The sequence below is a fragment of the Sinocyclocheilus anshuiensis genome, unplaced genomic scaffold (assembly GCF_001515605.1).
Source record: "Sinocyclocheilus anshuiensis isolate Anshui unplaced genomic scaffold, SAMN03320099.WGS_v1.1 scaffold737, whole genome shotgun sequence".
Classification (NCBI taxonomy): Eukaryota; Metazoa; Chordata; class Actinopteri; order Cypriniformes; family Cyprinidae; genus Sinocyclocheilus; species Sinocyclocheilus anshuiensis.
Window position 1 is genome coordinate 844,618 of NW_015540908.1, and position 17,184 is coordinate 861,801.

General features: G+C 36.8%; 1 protein-coding gene across 1 annotated transcript in view; it reads right to left on the minus strand.

Moving 5' to 3' along the window:
- LOC107689176 (ADAMTS-like protein 4) overlaps positions 1-17,184 on the minus strand; it is a 57,263-nt gene that overhangs the window by 6,788 nt on the left and 33,291 nt on the right. Inside the window, exons 6-10 of the mRNA XM_016487099.1 lie at positions 13,613-13,752; positions 10,971-11,175; positions 6,771-6,958; positions 3,467-3,593; positions 1,439-1,720 (exon numbers count right to left, since the gene is read on the minus strand). Coding sequence (XP_016342585.1) covers positions 1,439-1,720; positions 3,467-3,593; positions 6,771-6,958; positions 10,971-11,175; positions 13,613-13,752 — 942 coding nt within the window. The remainder of the gene's footprint in view (positions 1-1,438; positions 1,721-3,466; positions 3,594-6,770; positions 6,959-10,970; positions 11,176-13,612; positions 13,753-17,184) is intronic.

Below are 17,184 nucleotides of genomic sequence, written 5' to 3' on the forward strand. Positions count from 1 at the left end.
TGGGTGCCGTCAGAATGAGAGTCCAAACAGCTGATAAAAACATCACAATAATCCACAAGTAATCCACAGCACTCCCGTCCATCAGTTAATGTCTCGTGAAGCAAAAAGCTGCGTGCTTGTAAGAAAGAAATCCACCATTAATGCATTTTATCAAACTTTTTCACTGAAGGAAGCGTTACTATGGATTATGGATGCATCTGAAGTTAAAAACATCTTAATGTTGGATGTGTTTCAGCTTTTGTCTTCTCCAGATGTTAACTGATGGACTGGAGTGGTGTGGATTACTTGTGGATTATTGTGATGTTTTTATCAGCTGTTTGGACTCTCATTCTGACGGCACCCATTCACTGCAGAGCATCCATTGCTGAGACACTGATGCAATGCTACATTTCTACAAATCTGATGAAGAAACAAACTAGGATGGCCTGAGGGTGAGCACATTTTATAAATATTTTGGGTGAACTATAAGTTTGGGGGTTTGTTTAAATCATTAACTCTGAGCAATAGTGATGGTGATGCTTGCCTGAGCAAACACCACTAACATAAGAGCACAGTGTCAGTTTGCAGCTCTTTAAACACACCAGAAGGAGGCGGCAGAGAGCAAATTCACACTCGCAAATCAGATTAACAAAGACCAGTGGTGAGCGGCTGAGAAACCCCTTAAAAACACACAGAGCCCTACAGAGAAACTCCCGAACAGTTTGGCACATGCATGCCCTGTTCCACAGCGCTTGGCTTTCTTCATGTCAGTAGGCAATGGATTCATGTTCTCTGAGAGTTTCCAGCTCTCCTATTACAAATAAACACAGCATTAATCCACCACGTCCAATCTGGATCACAGGTTTAAAGAAGAGCCACTCAAAGCAGTAATGTGTGCTGTCAACTGCTGTAAAATCTAAAGCACAGATCCATGCTGAGTTGAACTATGGATTTACAATGTACTAAAGAGAGCTGTCATTCAAAAATTAGAATATGTAGTCAGTAAGATTTTTTGGTAAACATATGATATAAAGCCTTTATCTACAGTATAATGCATTATAAAAGGAGTTTTAATGCATTAATTATGCCTTGTAAATGCACCTTATAATGCATTGTACAATCTCATGAATAATTGTAACCACAGTTAATACATTATAACACTTATCGATTCATTGTTACACTGTGCATTTTACATATAGGCTTTAAGTAAAGTGTAACCGATTTTTTTCTCTTACGCTCATCAAGGCTGCATTTATTTGATCAAAAATACAGTAAAAACAGTTATATAGTGAAATATTATTACAATATAAAATAGCTGTTTTCTATGTGAATGCATTGTAAACTGTAATTGATTTCTGTGATCAAAGCTGAATTTTCAGCATCATTACTCCTGCCTTCAGTGTCACTTGAGCCTTCGGAAATCATTTGCTGACTGTAACATTTTTGATAATTCTCTGACCTTTTCCACAGGTAGCAGTGCATTCTGTCAGCGCGCCTCTTCGCCACACGAACACAGGCTGATTGTCCAATGGGAGGTCCGTTCTTGGAGGGATTCGAGCGTTACGATTGGGTCCTAAGCCCTGTGGGCGGAGCCTCTCTTGTGGCCATCGATCAGACACAGAGGAAGATGATGAGGAAGATGAGGAAGATGAGGAGGAAGGGAATGAAAATGGAGGTGAGGAGGCAGAAGACGTCACAGGAGGAGGAGCGATAGGGTTCTCCACTGCCACTGAGAAGCCACCTGAAACACAGAGAGAAGAGCCCTCAAAAACTAAACGCTAAACTATTAGTCATGCAACGGTAAAAAAAAAAAAAACACTTTAGCATGCTTTTAAAAAGAGTAGCCTACTTAATACAGAAATAAAAAGAGCTACATGTAATGTTTTTCGGAACTTAATTGCATGTTAATGGAAATTAAAAATGCATTATAATTTGCATTTATATTAAATACAATTAGCTGAACTATTGAGTGCTTTTTTTGATTTGATTAAGACTTAAGTACATCTTTACATGTAATTTCATAATTCTATTGTCTTGGAAATATGATTAAAGTGTTACTGCTGAATGTACTGACAAGCATTTATGGTAATCTAAAATGTACCTTAATGCAATTTCTATTGAATCTTGTATGTCATGTATTTAAATTAATTTGTAATTACACGTTTGTAATGCACTTAAGTGTTCAGTCATGAAAGTGTTTTAAGTGCACTTAAGTGGACCTTTATTTAATTAATATGACTATATTATCTGCAAGTAGTTTTTAAAAAATGCACTTTTAAGATTTGGAGTACACTATGAGTGCACATTCAATACAACGAAGCACACTTCTTTTTCACAGAAGTTGTAAAAATGTAAGAAATGTTGTGCAAAAAAAATGTGGTTAAGTATTTGTTTTGCACCAGTGCATTGCTAACAGCTGCAGTTGCTCATATTTACGGAAATCATCATACTCTCATTAAAATTGTACTGCAAATTACTACATGTGTGAATATCCTTCAGAAATAAATAAAATGTCACTGATGATGTTCCCTTTTAGTTGGGATGCTGCTTTAGAAGGTAACCTTGCTGTCTGTGTAGGGAAAAGAAGCAAGGCAGTCTCACTAGGTTTTAATTCCCTGCTGAAAAGACCAGCTTAAACCAGCCAGTGGTGTGCTGGTATTAGCTGGTTTAAGTTGATTTAGCTGGTCTCCTAGCCTGTTCCCAAGTTACACCAAAAATTGTTTTTAGCAGGGCTGGCACAGAACTAAAGCCTGATTCATGCTTTTTGCCTCATGTCACACACTTTCACTGTGACCCCATTCTCATAAAAACTCTGTTAAACATCATCCTCTGTTGCCCATTTCACACACACACACACACACACAAACACAAACACACACACACACACACACACACACACACACACACACACACACACACACACACACACGTGTTTCCATGTTTTATGGGGACATTCCATAGGCGTAATGGTTTTTATACTGTACAAACTGTATGCGCTATTGCCCTACACCAACCCTACCCCTAAACCTACCCCTTACAGGAAACTTTGTGCAGTTTTACTTTCTCAAAAAAACTCATTCTGTATGATTTATAAGCTTGTTTCCTCATGGGGACCTCAAAAATGTCCCCACAAGGTCAAAATTTACTAGTATTACTATCCTTGTGGGGACATTTGGTCCCCATAACGTGATAAATACCAGGTACACTCACACACTCACTCACTCACTCACACACACACACTCACACACACACACACACACACACACACAAAGTTCTCCTGTAATGACCTTAAAAGGTTTCAGCGGTGGCCAATAAGTGATGAGAGAAATAAGAGAAAACTGCTCAGTGAAATATATCTGCGCGGCACACACGTATAAACACTATAAATGTAGAGAGAGAGAGAAGATCATCAGGAGAGAAAAATAGAAACCAAGATGGTGGGTGAGAGAGAGACTCTCACTGACAAGGAGAGTGTAGGAAAACTCACTGATTTCTCGGAGCGCTGCCTGTCCTCGCTCTCTCTCTCTGTGTATTTCTCTCTCTCCGTCCCTCCGTTTCTCCACTGGGATGTAATATTCATAGTCTATGCCTGGATTCTGCCTGTGGAAAATAATCTACAGCGAGAGAGAGAGACAGCAAAAAACAGGTTAATAAACTCCAGCATATGGTAACGTCTCACTCCATGACCGCTTTCCAGTTAGTATCGGCCGTATTTCACTGATGCACAGACACTCAGAACACACTCCTACACACTCACACACACCACAGTATGTGGACAGTCTTTCTCATAACATCTGAATGAACTTAAAGCTGAAGTATGAATTATGAACTCATCGGTTTTCATCAAATTCTTCCAAAACCAAATCATCAGAGCTGTGCTATCCATGCTGTTACTGTGTTAACAACCAACTCCGACTGACACCCAAACTAGACCAATACTGAAGCTTAAACTAGTATCATCAAACTAGTGATACTTGAACTAGCCTAATACTGACACTTAAATTAGTATGACTACACAAACCACTGACACCCAAACTAGACTAGTGCTGATACTTAAACTAGTATGACTACCCAGACCACCAACACCTAAACTAGACCAATACTGACACTTCAACTAGTATCGATAAAAAGTGATACTTAAACTATACCAAAACTGATACTTAAACTAGTATGACTATCCAAACCACTGACACATAAACTAGACCAAAACTGATACTTAAACTAGTAGCAATAAAAACATCACGCTTAAACTAGACCAATACTGATACTTAAACTAGTATGACTACCCAAACCAGTAACACCTAAACTAGACCAATACTGATAGTTAAACTAGTATGACTATCCAAACCACTAACACCTAAACTAGACCAATACTGATAGTTAAACTAGTATGACTATCCAAACCACTAACATTTAAACTAGACCAATACTAATACTTAAACTAGTATGACTGTCCAAACCACTAACACATACACTAGACCAATACTGACATTTAAACTAGTAGCAATAAAACATCACACTTAAAATAGATCAATGCTGATACTTAAACTAGTATGACTATCCAAACCACTAACATTTAAACTAGACCAATACTAATACTTAAACTAGTATGACTGTCCAAACCACTAACACATACACTAGACCAATACTGACATTTAAACTAGTAGCAATAAAACATCACACTTAAAATAGATCAATGCTGATACTTAAACTAGTATGACTACACAAACCACTGACACCTAAACTACAACAATACTAATATTTAAACTAGTATGGCTACCTGAATCACTAACACCTAAACCAGACCAATACTGTTATTTAACTAGTATGACAACCCAAACTACTGACACCTAAACTAGACCAATACTGATACTTAAACTACTAGTATGACTAACCAAACCACTAACACCTACACTAGACCAATAGTGAGACTTAAACTAGTATCACTACATAAAATATTGGTAATTAAGGTAGTGTGACTACTAAAACTACTGACACCTTTAGTAGACAAATACTGATACTTAAACTAATATGATTAGACTAGCCATACCTAAACTAGACCAATACTGATATTAAACTAGACCGTTAAACAAATGGTACCTAAAGTAGACCATTACTGATACTTCAACTAGTATCACAACTTAAATACTGAAAATTAAACTAGACAGATGCTGATACTTAAACTAGATTTATAACTTAAATACTGATTATTAAGGTAGTAGGACTAACATAACTACCAATACCTAAAACAGACCAATACTAACTAGTATCATGAAACTGGTCACACGTATATGAGACCATTACTGACATTTAAAGGAGGGGTGCAATGCTGTTTCATGCATTCAGAATTGTTTACACTGTTAAAGAGTAGGATTCTCATGCTAAGCATGGACAAAATTTCAAAAAACAATTTGGACGTATGACGGAGTATTTCTGTGCTAAAAATCTTACTTCCTGGTTCGTACAAGTTTCGGAGAGTTTTTTTCGATCGTGGCCCTTCATGACGTAGACAAGGGTGGAACTCCTTATATGGGCATTTCTCCCGGAAGAGCGCGCACGCGCACACATCGACCAGAACGAGAGCAACAGTGCGCCCATCAACGTGCTTCATTCAACAGCGCAGCATGGGACTCGCTCGGGAAGAATGTCTCTAAAGAAGTGTGTTTTTGGTTTTAAGGGAAAGATAACTTTGTTCAGCTTCCTAAAGAACCCTAACGTTATGTAAACAGTGGATGCAGTTTGTTTTTCTGGAGCAGCAACGCAGTTTCACAAGAGTGTTTGTTGACGTTTATAAACAAGGCCCAGTTCGACGCTGGATTTGCACATCGTTTGATACTGAAGGATGGAGGGGTCCCAGCTGTAAAAGATCCCGGTCATGATTCAGAACTGCAGACGGTAAGTGAAACTGCATCAAATGTCTGTTTTGTTGGCAGTCGGAGCTCAAGTGCTTGTCAATCTTTAGCTCCGCCCACGGCGCGCCTCCAGGAGCTCGGCTTTTTCCGGAGAGAATCGTAAAGCTGTATCTTTCTTTTATAAATATGATAAAACTAAAGACTTTTTGGAGATATGAAGGATGCAGTACTACTCTATAGATACTCAAGATTAACATGAGATTGGGTGAAACTGTGTGTGTTATCTCCCCTTTAAACTAGTATCACAAATTAAATATTGATAATTAAACTAGCAAAAAACAGATAACTAAACTTGTATGACTACCAAAACTACTCACACCCAAACTAGACAAATACTGATAATTAAACTAGTATCACTGTTTAAATATTGATAACTAAACTAAACACCGATAACTACAGTATGACTATCAAACCTAAATAAACTTGTATGATTGATTACTATTGATACCTAAATTAGACAAATACTGACACTTTAACTAGTATGACTACCCAAACTACTGATATCTGACCAATACTGATATTCAACTAGAACCACAACTTAAACACTGATAATGTGTGTATTTTTATTAATTTAAAATACTTTCTGGTATTGCCTCATACTGTTTCATGATATAAGCCATTACAGGAAAATGATAGAGTTTCTAACATGAGTTAGGAGAGGCGTTATATTCATATAATATCATCATCAATAAACACAATAGTCATGTATAAACATAAAGTAATGGCTTATTCCTTCCATCCATTCCTGCAGTAAAACCTCCCAGTTCAGAGTTTGTGCTCCATCACACACAAGCCATATCTGTCTACCTCTTTCCACATTACTCTAATGTACTACATGAACACGTGTGTGTGTGTGTGTGTGTGTGTGTGTGCGCTTACGTATAGCTGCAGCTGGGCTGTTGTGGGTCCAGGAGCACTGAGGGTTTCTCCTCTCTCTTCTCCCTGCTCTTGAGGCCCAGCTTTGGGTCGGCTGTACAGGAAGGTGGTTCCTCCTGCCTGATACTCTCCCGGAGGATCGACCGCCCAGCGTCCGTTCACCACCGACTGACCTGTTCCACTGCGCAGGGCTGCAGACACAAACACATGCATTAATGAGCTGCTCACAATCACAACATACAGAGCTGGGCATGATCTTAAAAGATTTTTTGAGATTCATTCGACAGCCATTATTTGTTTGTGGAACGGCTGTTTTTAGCTGTCTGTAATTACAGACCTCAGTTCTGCTTGTGATGAACTTTTTATGAGTTTCCTACCATAATCACACATCACATGCAACTAGGAATTCTCCTCTAAGATGTTCATAGCAAGAGTTTCAAAGAAAGAGGAATGAAAAAGGAAGGATGCAGCACAAACATCAGGAAACTAAAATTAAGCAAATCTGTATGGTACTCATTGGCCCACCCATGAAACAGCTAACAGCTAATAATGAGATCTCTTTCATATCTCAATTGCTTCACGTCACCTTTCATTGAGAGCAAATGTAAATCCCAAACTGTGCTCAGATTTGCCCAAGACAACAATAATGGCAATCAAACATGAGAGATCTCAATATGAACTATATTACACTATAAATGACACATAAACAAGATCAATACAAATACTACATCAGTACTGATACTTACACAAGTGTCATTAAACTAGTGATACCTAAACTACATAAATACCGACACTTAAGCTATACGACTTCCCAGAACAACTGACACCAAAACTAGACCATTACTGATACTTAAACTAGTATCATGACATGAATACTGATAATTAAACTAGACAAACACTGATAACCAAAGTAGTATGAATACCTGGAACGCCAAAACTACTGACACCCAAACTAGTCCAGTACTGATACCAAAACAATTATTATTGACTGATACAGAAACAAGTACGTAATATTTAAACTATCACTACTTAAATACTGATAATTAAAAAAACACTGATAATTACATTGCCATTACTTCCCAAACTACTGACATCCAACCTAGAGAAATATAGATACTTACACTAGTATGACTACTCAAACTAGTGACACCAGAACTAGATCAATACTGATACTTAAATTAGTATTACTAACCAAACTACTGACCCCTAAACTTGTGAAATATTGATACTTAAACTGGTATCAGTAAACAAGTGAGACTTAAACTAGACCAACACTGACACTTAAACTAGTATGACTACCCAAACTACTGACACCTAAACTAGACCAATATTGGCACAAACTAGTATGACTACTCATACTACTGACACTTAAACTAGTCAAATACTAATACATAAACAACTGAGACTTAAACTAGACTAACACTGACACTTAAACTAGTATGACTACCAAAACTACTTACACCTACACTAGACAAATACTAGTTTTACTAGTATCACTAGTAAACTGATACTTAAACTAGTGATACTTAAACTATATAAACTAGTTTAGGTATCACTAGTTTAGTTATACTAGTTTTACTAGTATCACAAGTAAACTGATACTTAAACTAGTGATACCCAAAATAGACAAATATAATTCTTCTTCGTCTTTTTTTTGTTTTTTTTTACATTTTCTGAAGAGTTTTGCTTGTGCAAATGATCTTTTACGTGCACTTGTGCAAAACTGTCTGCAGTGATGCTGAAGAATTGTGGGTGGTTTCCAGGGCACTGCTGAGGGAGGTGCTGTTTGCACAAACATTGCAGGATGACGGACACACACACACACACACACACACACACACACACACACACACACACACACACACACACACTCAGTGCTAGAGGAAATATAAACAATAATAACAGTGATAGTTAACACCTCCGATGCAATAAAACTGGGTCAGACAGAATCACAGAGAGACACAGGAGAGAGAAAAGCCAAAGCCAAAAAAAGGATGTCAGAGAGAGAAAAAGAGCTGATTTGTCATGTAACCCGGTAAGTGTTTTGTCTACTACAGCAGTCTGCCTCCGGGGCACAATCAAACTGTACTAGAACACACAGAGAAACGGACCTGGGCATAAGGAGAAACAAACACAGACATGTCCATGAGTCTGACTCAGGGTCATATTCACTTATGAAGACATGCCTGCATTACCTAATCCAGCCCAGAGAGATCCTCCAAACCCCACGCACCATCAGCCGTGAATATGTGCATTCCTGAGTCATGTTCAGGCTAATATTAAGACGAAGGTAATATCAGCATCCCTCTCAGGACAGTGACTCATCGCTGCCCCAAACGCACTGCACGCTCAAACCATGGAACATTTTCATCTGAATGTAGACATACACGCTCTAGACAATCTGTAGTGATCAACAGCAGCTGTGAAGAATTTAAAAAACATCCCACTGCTCATGATCGCTGTTGTTTATGAGCTGAACGTTTGGCTGGAGGTTTGAACTCTGAGCTGAGGTAAAGCCGAGGAACAATGACCAATTTACACTAATCTCACATTAGCAGGTAGAAACATGTCCTGTTATGTGATGTATGCGAGTGACATACATTAGACAAAAATCTAAAAGGTGTGCATTATGACTGAGACCTATATGAACAATTTACAGTTGGTTATGTTACTGTAAGTCATTCTTCTCAAATGCTATTGAAGTTAGAAACCGACCAAGTCCATAGTTGGCACCCTCTCATTAGCATGTTGCGCAGAGGAAAAATAAATGTGGAACTACATTCAGAAATAAATGAGTGATTTAAAGAAAATAGTTAGGATGAGTTTAGCATTTACTTAAACATTTTCCATTTGCCCACCAATTTATTTTATTTATTTGCCTACTTTCATTACACGTTTAATTATTTATATATGTATTTAAACAAGAATACATGTATTTATACACACATTTATTTATTTGCATATTTATTTATTTATACACATTTATTTATTTATTTGCATATTTATTTATTTATACACACATTTATTTATTTATTTGCATATTTATTTATTTATACACACATTTATTTATTTATTTGCATATTTATTTATTTATACACACATTTATTTATTTTTAATTTCTGTAGGATTGGTCCTCCTTATGTGTCTAAAGAAAGTGTCTTGATATATAATATTAAGTATGGTCTTTATAATAATATTTTTACTTGATAAATATACATTTTTATCTTTGGGAAAATAAATGTTTTTGATTAAAATTAATTTCAAGTTTGTGCCAAATCATAAATATAATTAAAGAAAAACTAATAAATTTGGCTTCAACAATAGCTTTGTGTCACAACCATATGGACCTTTAGTTTGTTTTCTTTCCTCATGTGTTCGTTGACCTAGTTTCTGTCTCCCCTTGATTATGTTAGTTAGTTCACCTGTGTCTTGTTAATTAAATCATTATCCTCACTGTAAAAAAAAACAAAAAAAACGGTCAAATTGTTTTTTTTTGAGGGCTCCTTTGGTCTGTGTATTTAAGTTCCTGTCTGTTCAGTTTGAGTTTGTCGGTTATTATTTATACCTCATGTTTGCTGTTCATGGATTACTTGATCTTCTGTGTTTGTTGGAATAAATACCCTGTTTGAATTTATCTTCTTTGTGCACCTTTACCTTCATCTAGCAGCAGCGTGATACTTTGTGGATTCATATGGCAATTTTTACACCATTTTAACCCCCATTTACTGTCGCCACAACTATGTGAGGGTGAGTAAATACATTTTTCATTTCAGAGTGAATTATTCTGCTCTGCAAAGGCAAACCGTCCTTCCAGTGTTTACATAATTCATGCATTTGCCTTCATAGGGAAATACTCCAAAATTGAATGAAATAAGATAGAACTTAGTTCCTTTATGAAGCTGTTTTCCAGTAGGCATGTTCGCACAAGGAACGTTTGTCAGGTTTGATTATTGTAAGGACATTTGGTCACCATAAGGAAAGACAAACACAACAAAAATAACCACACACATACAAACACGTTTGTGTCATGGTTGGGACTTTCCATTTTATATAGAGCTAATGACATTTTCTGACCCGTAACCTAACCCTCACACAATGCTTTAGGCAGTTATACATTTTCATTATTATTTTGTATTTAATTTAATTTCAGGTTTCAGAGCAGATATTTGGTCCAAACCAGACCCACACACAGAGAGTTCATACCCAGATAGTTGGGACTGGCTCGTCTCTCAGTGATGTTGATGGCCGTGGCTCCGGGTGGGATGTCCAGGATTTTGTGGTAGCCCAGCGGGACGCTGGTGTTCAGGAAACTTCCCGTGACCCTCTCACAGGTGCCGTCTTCCCCGCCGCACACGCCACAGCGATCCCGGACCAACCCTGAGCCCAACACACCGTCACAGCCCTCGCTCTGACACACACACACACACACACACACACACGGAAGAAACAATCACTTCATTACAGTGGAGCATGAAGCTGCCAGATTCTAGAACTAAACATCAGGGCCCGTATTCATGAAAAGTCTTCGAGTGAAGAGTTGCTCCTAGTCACAAAATCTTAGAAAAGTGGGGGCTTCCCCTTAGAATTAAAGAGAAGATTCTAGTAAAGATAAAAGTTATTCACAAAGCATCTTAACACTTAAAAGAGCTCTTATGATCAAAAAGTGTTTGGAGTAGGGAGGAGGACTTTTAAGAGGCTTAAGAGTTTCTTTAGCAGAGGAGAAGATGGCCAAAAGACAAAGAGAGAGAAGAAATGTGTTGCAGACAATGGATGACTTAAGACACTAGATTAAATGGTGCAGGGGTAGTTTGTGACTGATCTTATTAGAGACACAACGATATCCATATATATATATATATATTCACACCTCTGGACTGTTTGTGTGTGTTTTTCTCCACATGTGCTCACCGTGACCCAGTTTCTCCCTCTCGTTTGATTAGTCATTTGGTTCAGGTGTGTCCCGTTAATTACCCTCGTTTAGTTCAGTATTTAAAGTGTTGTCTGTTTCTTGATTCCTTTGTCCGGTGTCGTCTATGTGCTCCGTGTGTGTTCCTGCCTGCCCTGTATTACCCCTGTTTGGATAAATAAAGACTGTTCTTCGTGACTCTCCCTCACCTCCGCAATCCTCGTCTCCACACAGAAGCACCGTGATATATATATATATATATATATATACACAGTGCTTAACACATTTATTAAACCACCACCCAATATAAGGTTTGTGCCACAGCTGCCCTACCAAAACCATTTTTTCATGTTTCTGTAATGGTCACAGAAGTGTTTCTAATGCTAAATATAATTATTGTTGGGGTTTAATGAATTCAAAGATAGATCGTACAAAAGTTTCATCAAAAGCAAGTCTTTGAGAACAACTAGAAACTATTTGGAAGTCGTTAACAACAGTCTGCGGAAAAGTACATAAAAACAATGCCAGCAAGAATACAAGTTGTTATCACAGCCAAAGGAGGCCATACAAAATACAAATAAAATATTTATGTTATTAATAATGTTATTATGTGTGAATAAATACTATTTAGTTGTTTCAGTTTGTTATTTGTCCTGCAGATTTGCTTTATTCAACATCAAGAAGATCAGGCCCTTTCTTTCAGAACATGCTTCACAACTCCTTGCTCAAGCTCTTGTTCTGTCCAGGCTGGACTATTGCAATGCTCTCTTGGCAGGTCTTCCAGCCACTTCTATCAAACCTCTACAATTAATCCAGAATGCGGCAGCAAGATTAATTTTTAATGAGCCAAAAAGAACACATGTCACACCTCTGTTCATCAATTTGCACTGGCTACTAGTAGCTGCTCGCATTAAATTCAAGGCATTAATGTTTGCCTACAAAACCACCACTGGCTCTGCACCCATTTACCTAAATTCATTACTTCAGAGTTATGTGCCTCTAGAAGCTTGTGTTCTGCAAGTGAACGGCGTATTATTGTTCATCTCAAAGAGGCACAAAATCACTTTCACGGACTTTTACATTAAATGTTCCCTGCTGGTGGAATGACCTGCACAAATCAGTCCGAGCAGTCCTTAGCCATCTTCAAGAATCGACTAAAAACACATCTCTTCCATCTTTATTTGACCCTTTAGCTCAAGCACTCTCTATTCTAATTGTATTTTATTCTTTATTTTTTTTTTAAACTTGCCCCTTTTAGACTTGCAATCTATTCATTTACTAACTGCTTTGTTTTCTAAAAAAAAAAACTAACACTAGCTTTTCTAATCTTTTTGTACTCTATCGATTTGTTTTCTTTTTATTTATTATACAATTAACAAAAGCAAAAAAGGCCTCTAACACTAGCTTGCTCTATTCTTTTTCTGTTCTATCAGTTTTCTTTTTATTTATTATATAATTGAAAATAAACTTGCTATGTGTACTGCGTTAAGCTAACTGAAGCTTTTTTTTACTGAATTGCTCTTTTGTTGATTTTGATTGCTTCCATTGTCCTCATTTGTTTAGGGTAAAACAAGAAAAAATAGGCCCTATTTAAAAGCGCTCTTTTTTTTTTCTTCTTGGACAATCAATCACAGTCTTCAAAAGAATGTGTCATACTTAGCAACGGGGTCACCACCGCCTCCTCAATAAGATGAAAGTTTTTGTCTTTTCCTCTTAATCACTCTTAAGCTACGATTCCTAGTTTTAAAAATGTAAGCAAAATTAAGAGCTCTCTGAGAGGATTCTTAGACGCTTTAAGAATACGAGCTGTTTGCAATGTTGTCCTCGCAATGTCAGCACTAGAACTGAGCAGATTTAGACTTAGAAATGATCACAGTGGCTCTTTCCGGTGCTGATGTTACTATCATATTGGTGCATGTCAGCCTAGCTGTTTTCTCACCAGACAGCGTCCTCCCACACACACATCGTTGGGTGTGTTATTTGCGCAGGGCGTTCCATCTCGTACCCTCTCCGCCTGCCGCACGTAGAAACGATACCCAACCGGTCGACAGGTCAGCTCACACTGCTGCTCCAGACCCACTGCCACAGAACAACACACCAGAACATCAGTCAGCACCACTGCATTTCATTCATCACGTCACATGATCTGCTGGACTTTATCACTGTAGGTGTCTTTGTGTAAGAAGATGGCATACTAGCCCTCCAAAACCATTTATTGAAAAAGCTGCTGCAAAAATATGCATGATTGCCCATGTTCGCATATTGTGTATCACATGTATCATACCATTTCTGTATTTAACAGCTTGGCTGGGATCATTGCATTTGCAAAGAGGTTACCTAAATATAATAAACCTCATCTGCATATAGAACTTCAAAAACAGTAATTAGAAAAGCTGCCTTCTCATATGGAAATGTAATATATGTAGCATATTTTGCCCTACATGCAACTTTATTAAAACAAAACAAACACACACACACACACACACACACACACACACACTCAATATGCTTATATATGTTTTTCTTTTATATTTACTTATATAATCATTGTGTATCAACAGGTATTAGGATGGATATATGTATACATGACATACTGTATATGTCCAAAAATGTATTACACATACGTAAATATATTTATATGGGCTAGATATATATGAAATTGTTCCTAATTCTAATAGGTTTCATATATGCTCTTACTTCATATAACAGTATTTTTAATGTATATTTTGCACGTATGGGTTGGCAACTAACTGAAATAAAATATTTTTAAGATGAAGTACTAAAATTAAAAACTTTATAAAAAACAAATACTAAAAAACTGAAATAAAAAATACATTAAAGCTAAACAGAAATAATAAAAATGACAAAAGTACATATAGCAAATAACTACAACTTAAACCAAAATAAAAAAAATATATATATAAAACAATGAATGATAATTTAAAATATGAATAAATACACAAATAGCATATAAATGATACTAAAATAACACTGGTGGACGGAAATAAACAGTTCCATAAAAGAGTGCAATATGGTGACTTTCATAAACACATGACCAGAATGGATCCTTCTGCTCTCATAAATAAAACTCTTTCTGAAAACGTCTTGTTTTTTTCCATTGTATCTGTTCTCTTTGTGAACCTCGTGAAATCCCTCGGGTGCGGATGCGAGCCGCTTCAGTCTCTCTCTCTCACAAACACAACACAGTCCTGAGCTATTAATTACAGCCAATCAATGTCATGATCAAAACCCCCGTCACACACAGGAAACACTCATTATTAATGGTGTTTACTAACACAGATACAACACACACTTGATACTTTATCTGTGTGCCTGGAAATCAGAATTATCGAATTCTCTGATGCCTCCTGGCTTTCTGTGACTGTGGGAACACTGTGAATATCAGACCCACTTTGGCTCTTTTATCTCAGGCCAGTAAGTAACCAGCTAACCATGACCCAGAATGCACCAGCACATTCTGCATGCAAAAACAACTCATAGTTTCTCTAGAAAATGTATAAATCTAGTTACATATTTTGAACATCTGCTTATCGGTCCATCCGAGTTTTTGCCCTCCGGTTTCTCTTTCTATTTTCAGTCTCAGCTGGACTACAGTCCGTTCATCTGAAGCACACAAAGAGCACTTTCATGATCTGGCAAGCTCTAATCTGATTGGCTGATGTCCGGCAGTAAGAGCACACAGGGTTTTTTTAATCAGTCTGTTGGGGCTCATTCAGTGAAGACCTCTTACTGGACTTGAAGAAGTTTAGTTAGTCATCAAAACTTCGTAGTTTTCTGTGGCATTTTCTGGCTTTCTTTGAGAGAAAGTATTTGTTATTTTTCAATGGCCAGAAATTTTGATCACTGAAATAAAATATGTATAAGCTGAAGTAAAACTAAAATAAAAAAGCTATTAAATATTAAAAACAAAACAAATAAAACTGACAAAAGCATGTAAACAAATTACTAAAACTTAAATAAAACTAAAATAAAATAAATGCATATGCCTCTCTCTCTCTCTCTCTCTCTCTCTCTCTCTGTCCCTCTATCAGAATCAGCTGACACTGACAAAAGAGCGAGAGATTCCAAGCCTTTCCCATTCCGTCACAGTTATCTTTGAGAGATTATGATGGAGACAATGGTAGAGAGAGAGAGACAGTCACAGAGAGAGAAATGCACGAGAAAGGAAAGTCAATAAAAGTTATAAAAATAATGGACAAAAAAGGCCTATTTTAAAGAAGGGCAAAAGCAAGAATCTAGAAGAAATATGGTCATTTCTCCTCTCTCTTTCTCTCTCTCTCTCTCTCTCTCTCTCTCTGGTGTGCAGACAGTGAGTCTATTCAGACTAAATATACTTCCCCACTATCTCTGTCTCTAAACAAACTCAGAGAGACAAGCGGTGCAGGACACAGGAAGACAGAGGGATGACGAGAGAAAGAAAGAAAGAACAGCACAGGATGAGAGAGGAGTCCGTTCAGGGAAAGAGGGATATACAGAAAGACCAAAAGAAAGAGCTGGAATGCCAGAAGAAGAGCGTGAGGCTGAAAACTATTCACACACTTAAATAACAAGTCTGTTCAGTTTCAAATTATACAGTGATAAATGTGGTTGTGAAACATGAATTATATGTGCAATGCTCAGCAAAGTTATTACAGTTAACCAAATCTATATAAAAAAGAATTTCATTACTTGAAAAAAAAAAAAACTTAAACTGAAATAAAATGAAATATAAAAAAAATATTAATTATAATGTTTTTTTCTAAGAGTTCTAAATCTTAATTATTAATTTTAATAACAATATCAAATGTTTAGACAGTAACACTATGTAAACTGTGTCTGGGGATATTTATGTACACTACTGCTCAAAAATTAATAATTAAATTTTTTTTTTAAAGTCTATTTGATAAAAATACAGTAAAAACAGTAATATTGTGAAACATTATTATAATATAAAATAGCTTTTCATTATTGTAAATATTTTCTAAAATGTAATTTATTTCTGTGATGCGCAGCTGTATTTTCAGCGTCATTACTCCAGTCTTCAGTGTCACATGATCTTCAGAAATCATTCTAATATGTTGATTTGCTGCTCCAGAAACATTTCTGATTATTATCAATGTTGAAAACAGTTGTGCTGCCCAATATTTTAGTGGAAACCGTGATACATTTTATTTCAAATTTTATTAAAAATCTTAATTATTCCAAACCTTTGAGCAGTAGTGTATAATATCTGTCTAAAATGATACTTTAGCAAGCTTGCAATTGGCTGAGCAAGACTTGGTGGTGTGTGTTATACAGAGAAACCTGGCCTTCCTCACTGTAAAACCAGAACAGACACATTTTCAGACATTCTGGACGCAAAAGCCGACAGAGTGGGCAGAGGTTTTGCAAAGACGAGCCCAGATTTACTGATCAAAGGTGATTTCATCAGAAACACACACACACACACACACACACACACACACACACACACACACACACACACACACACACACACACACACACACCTCA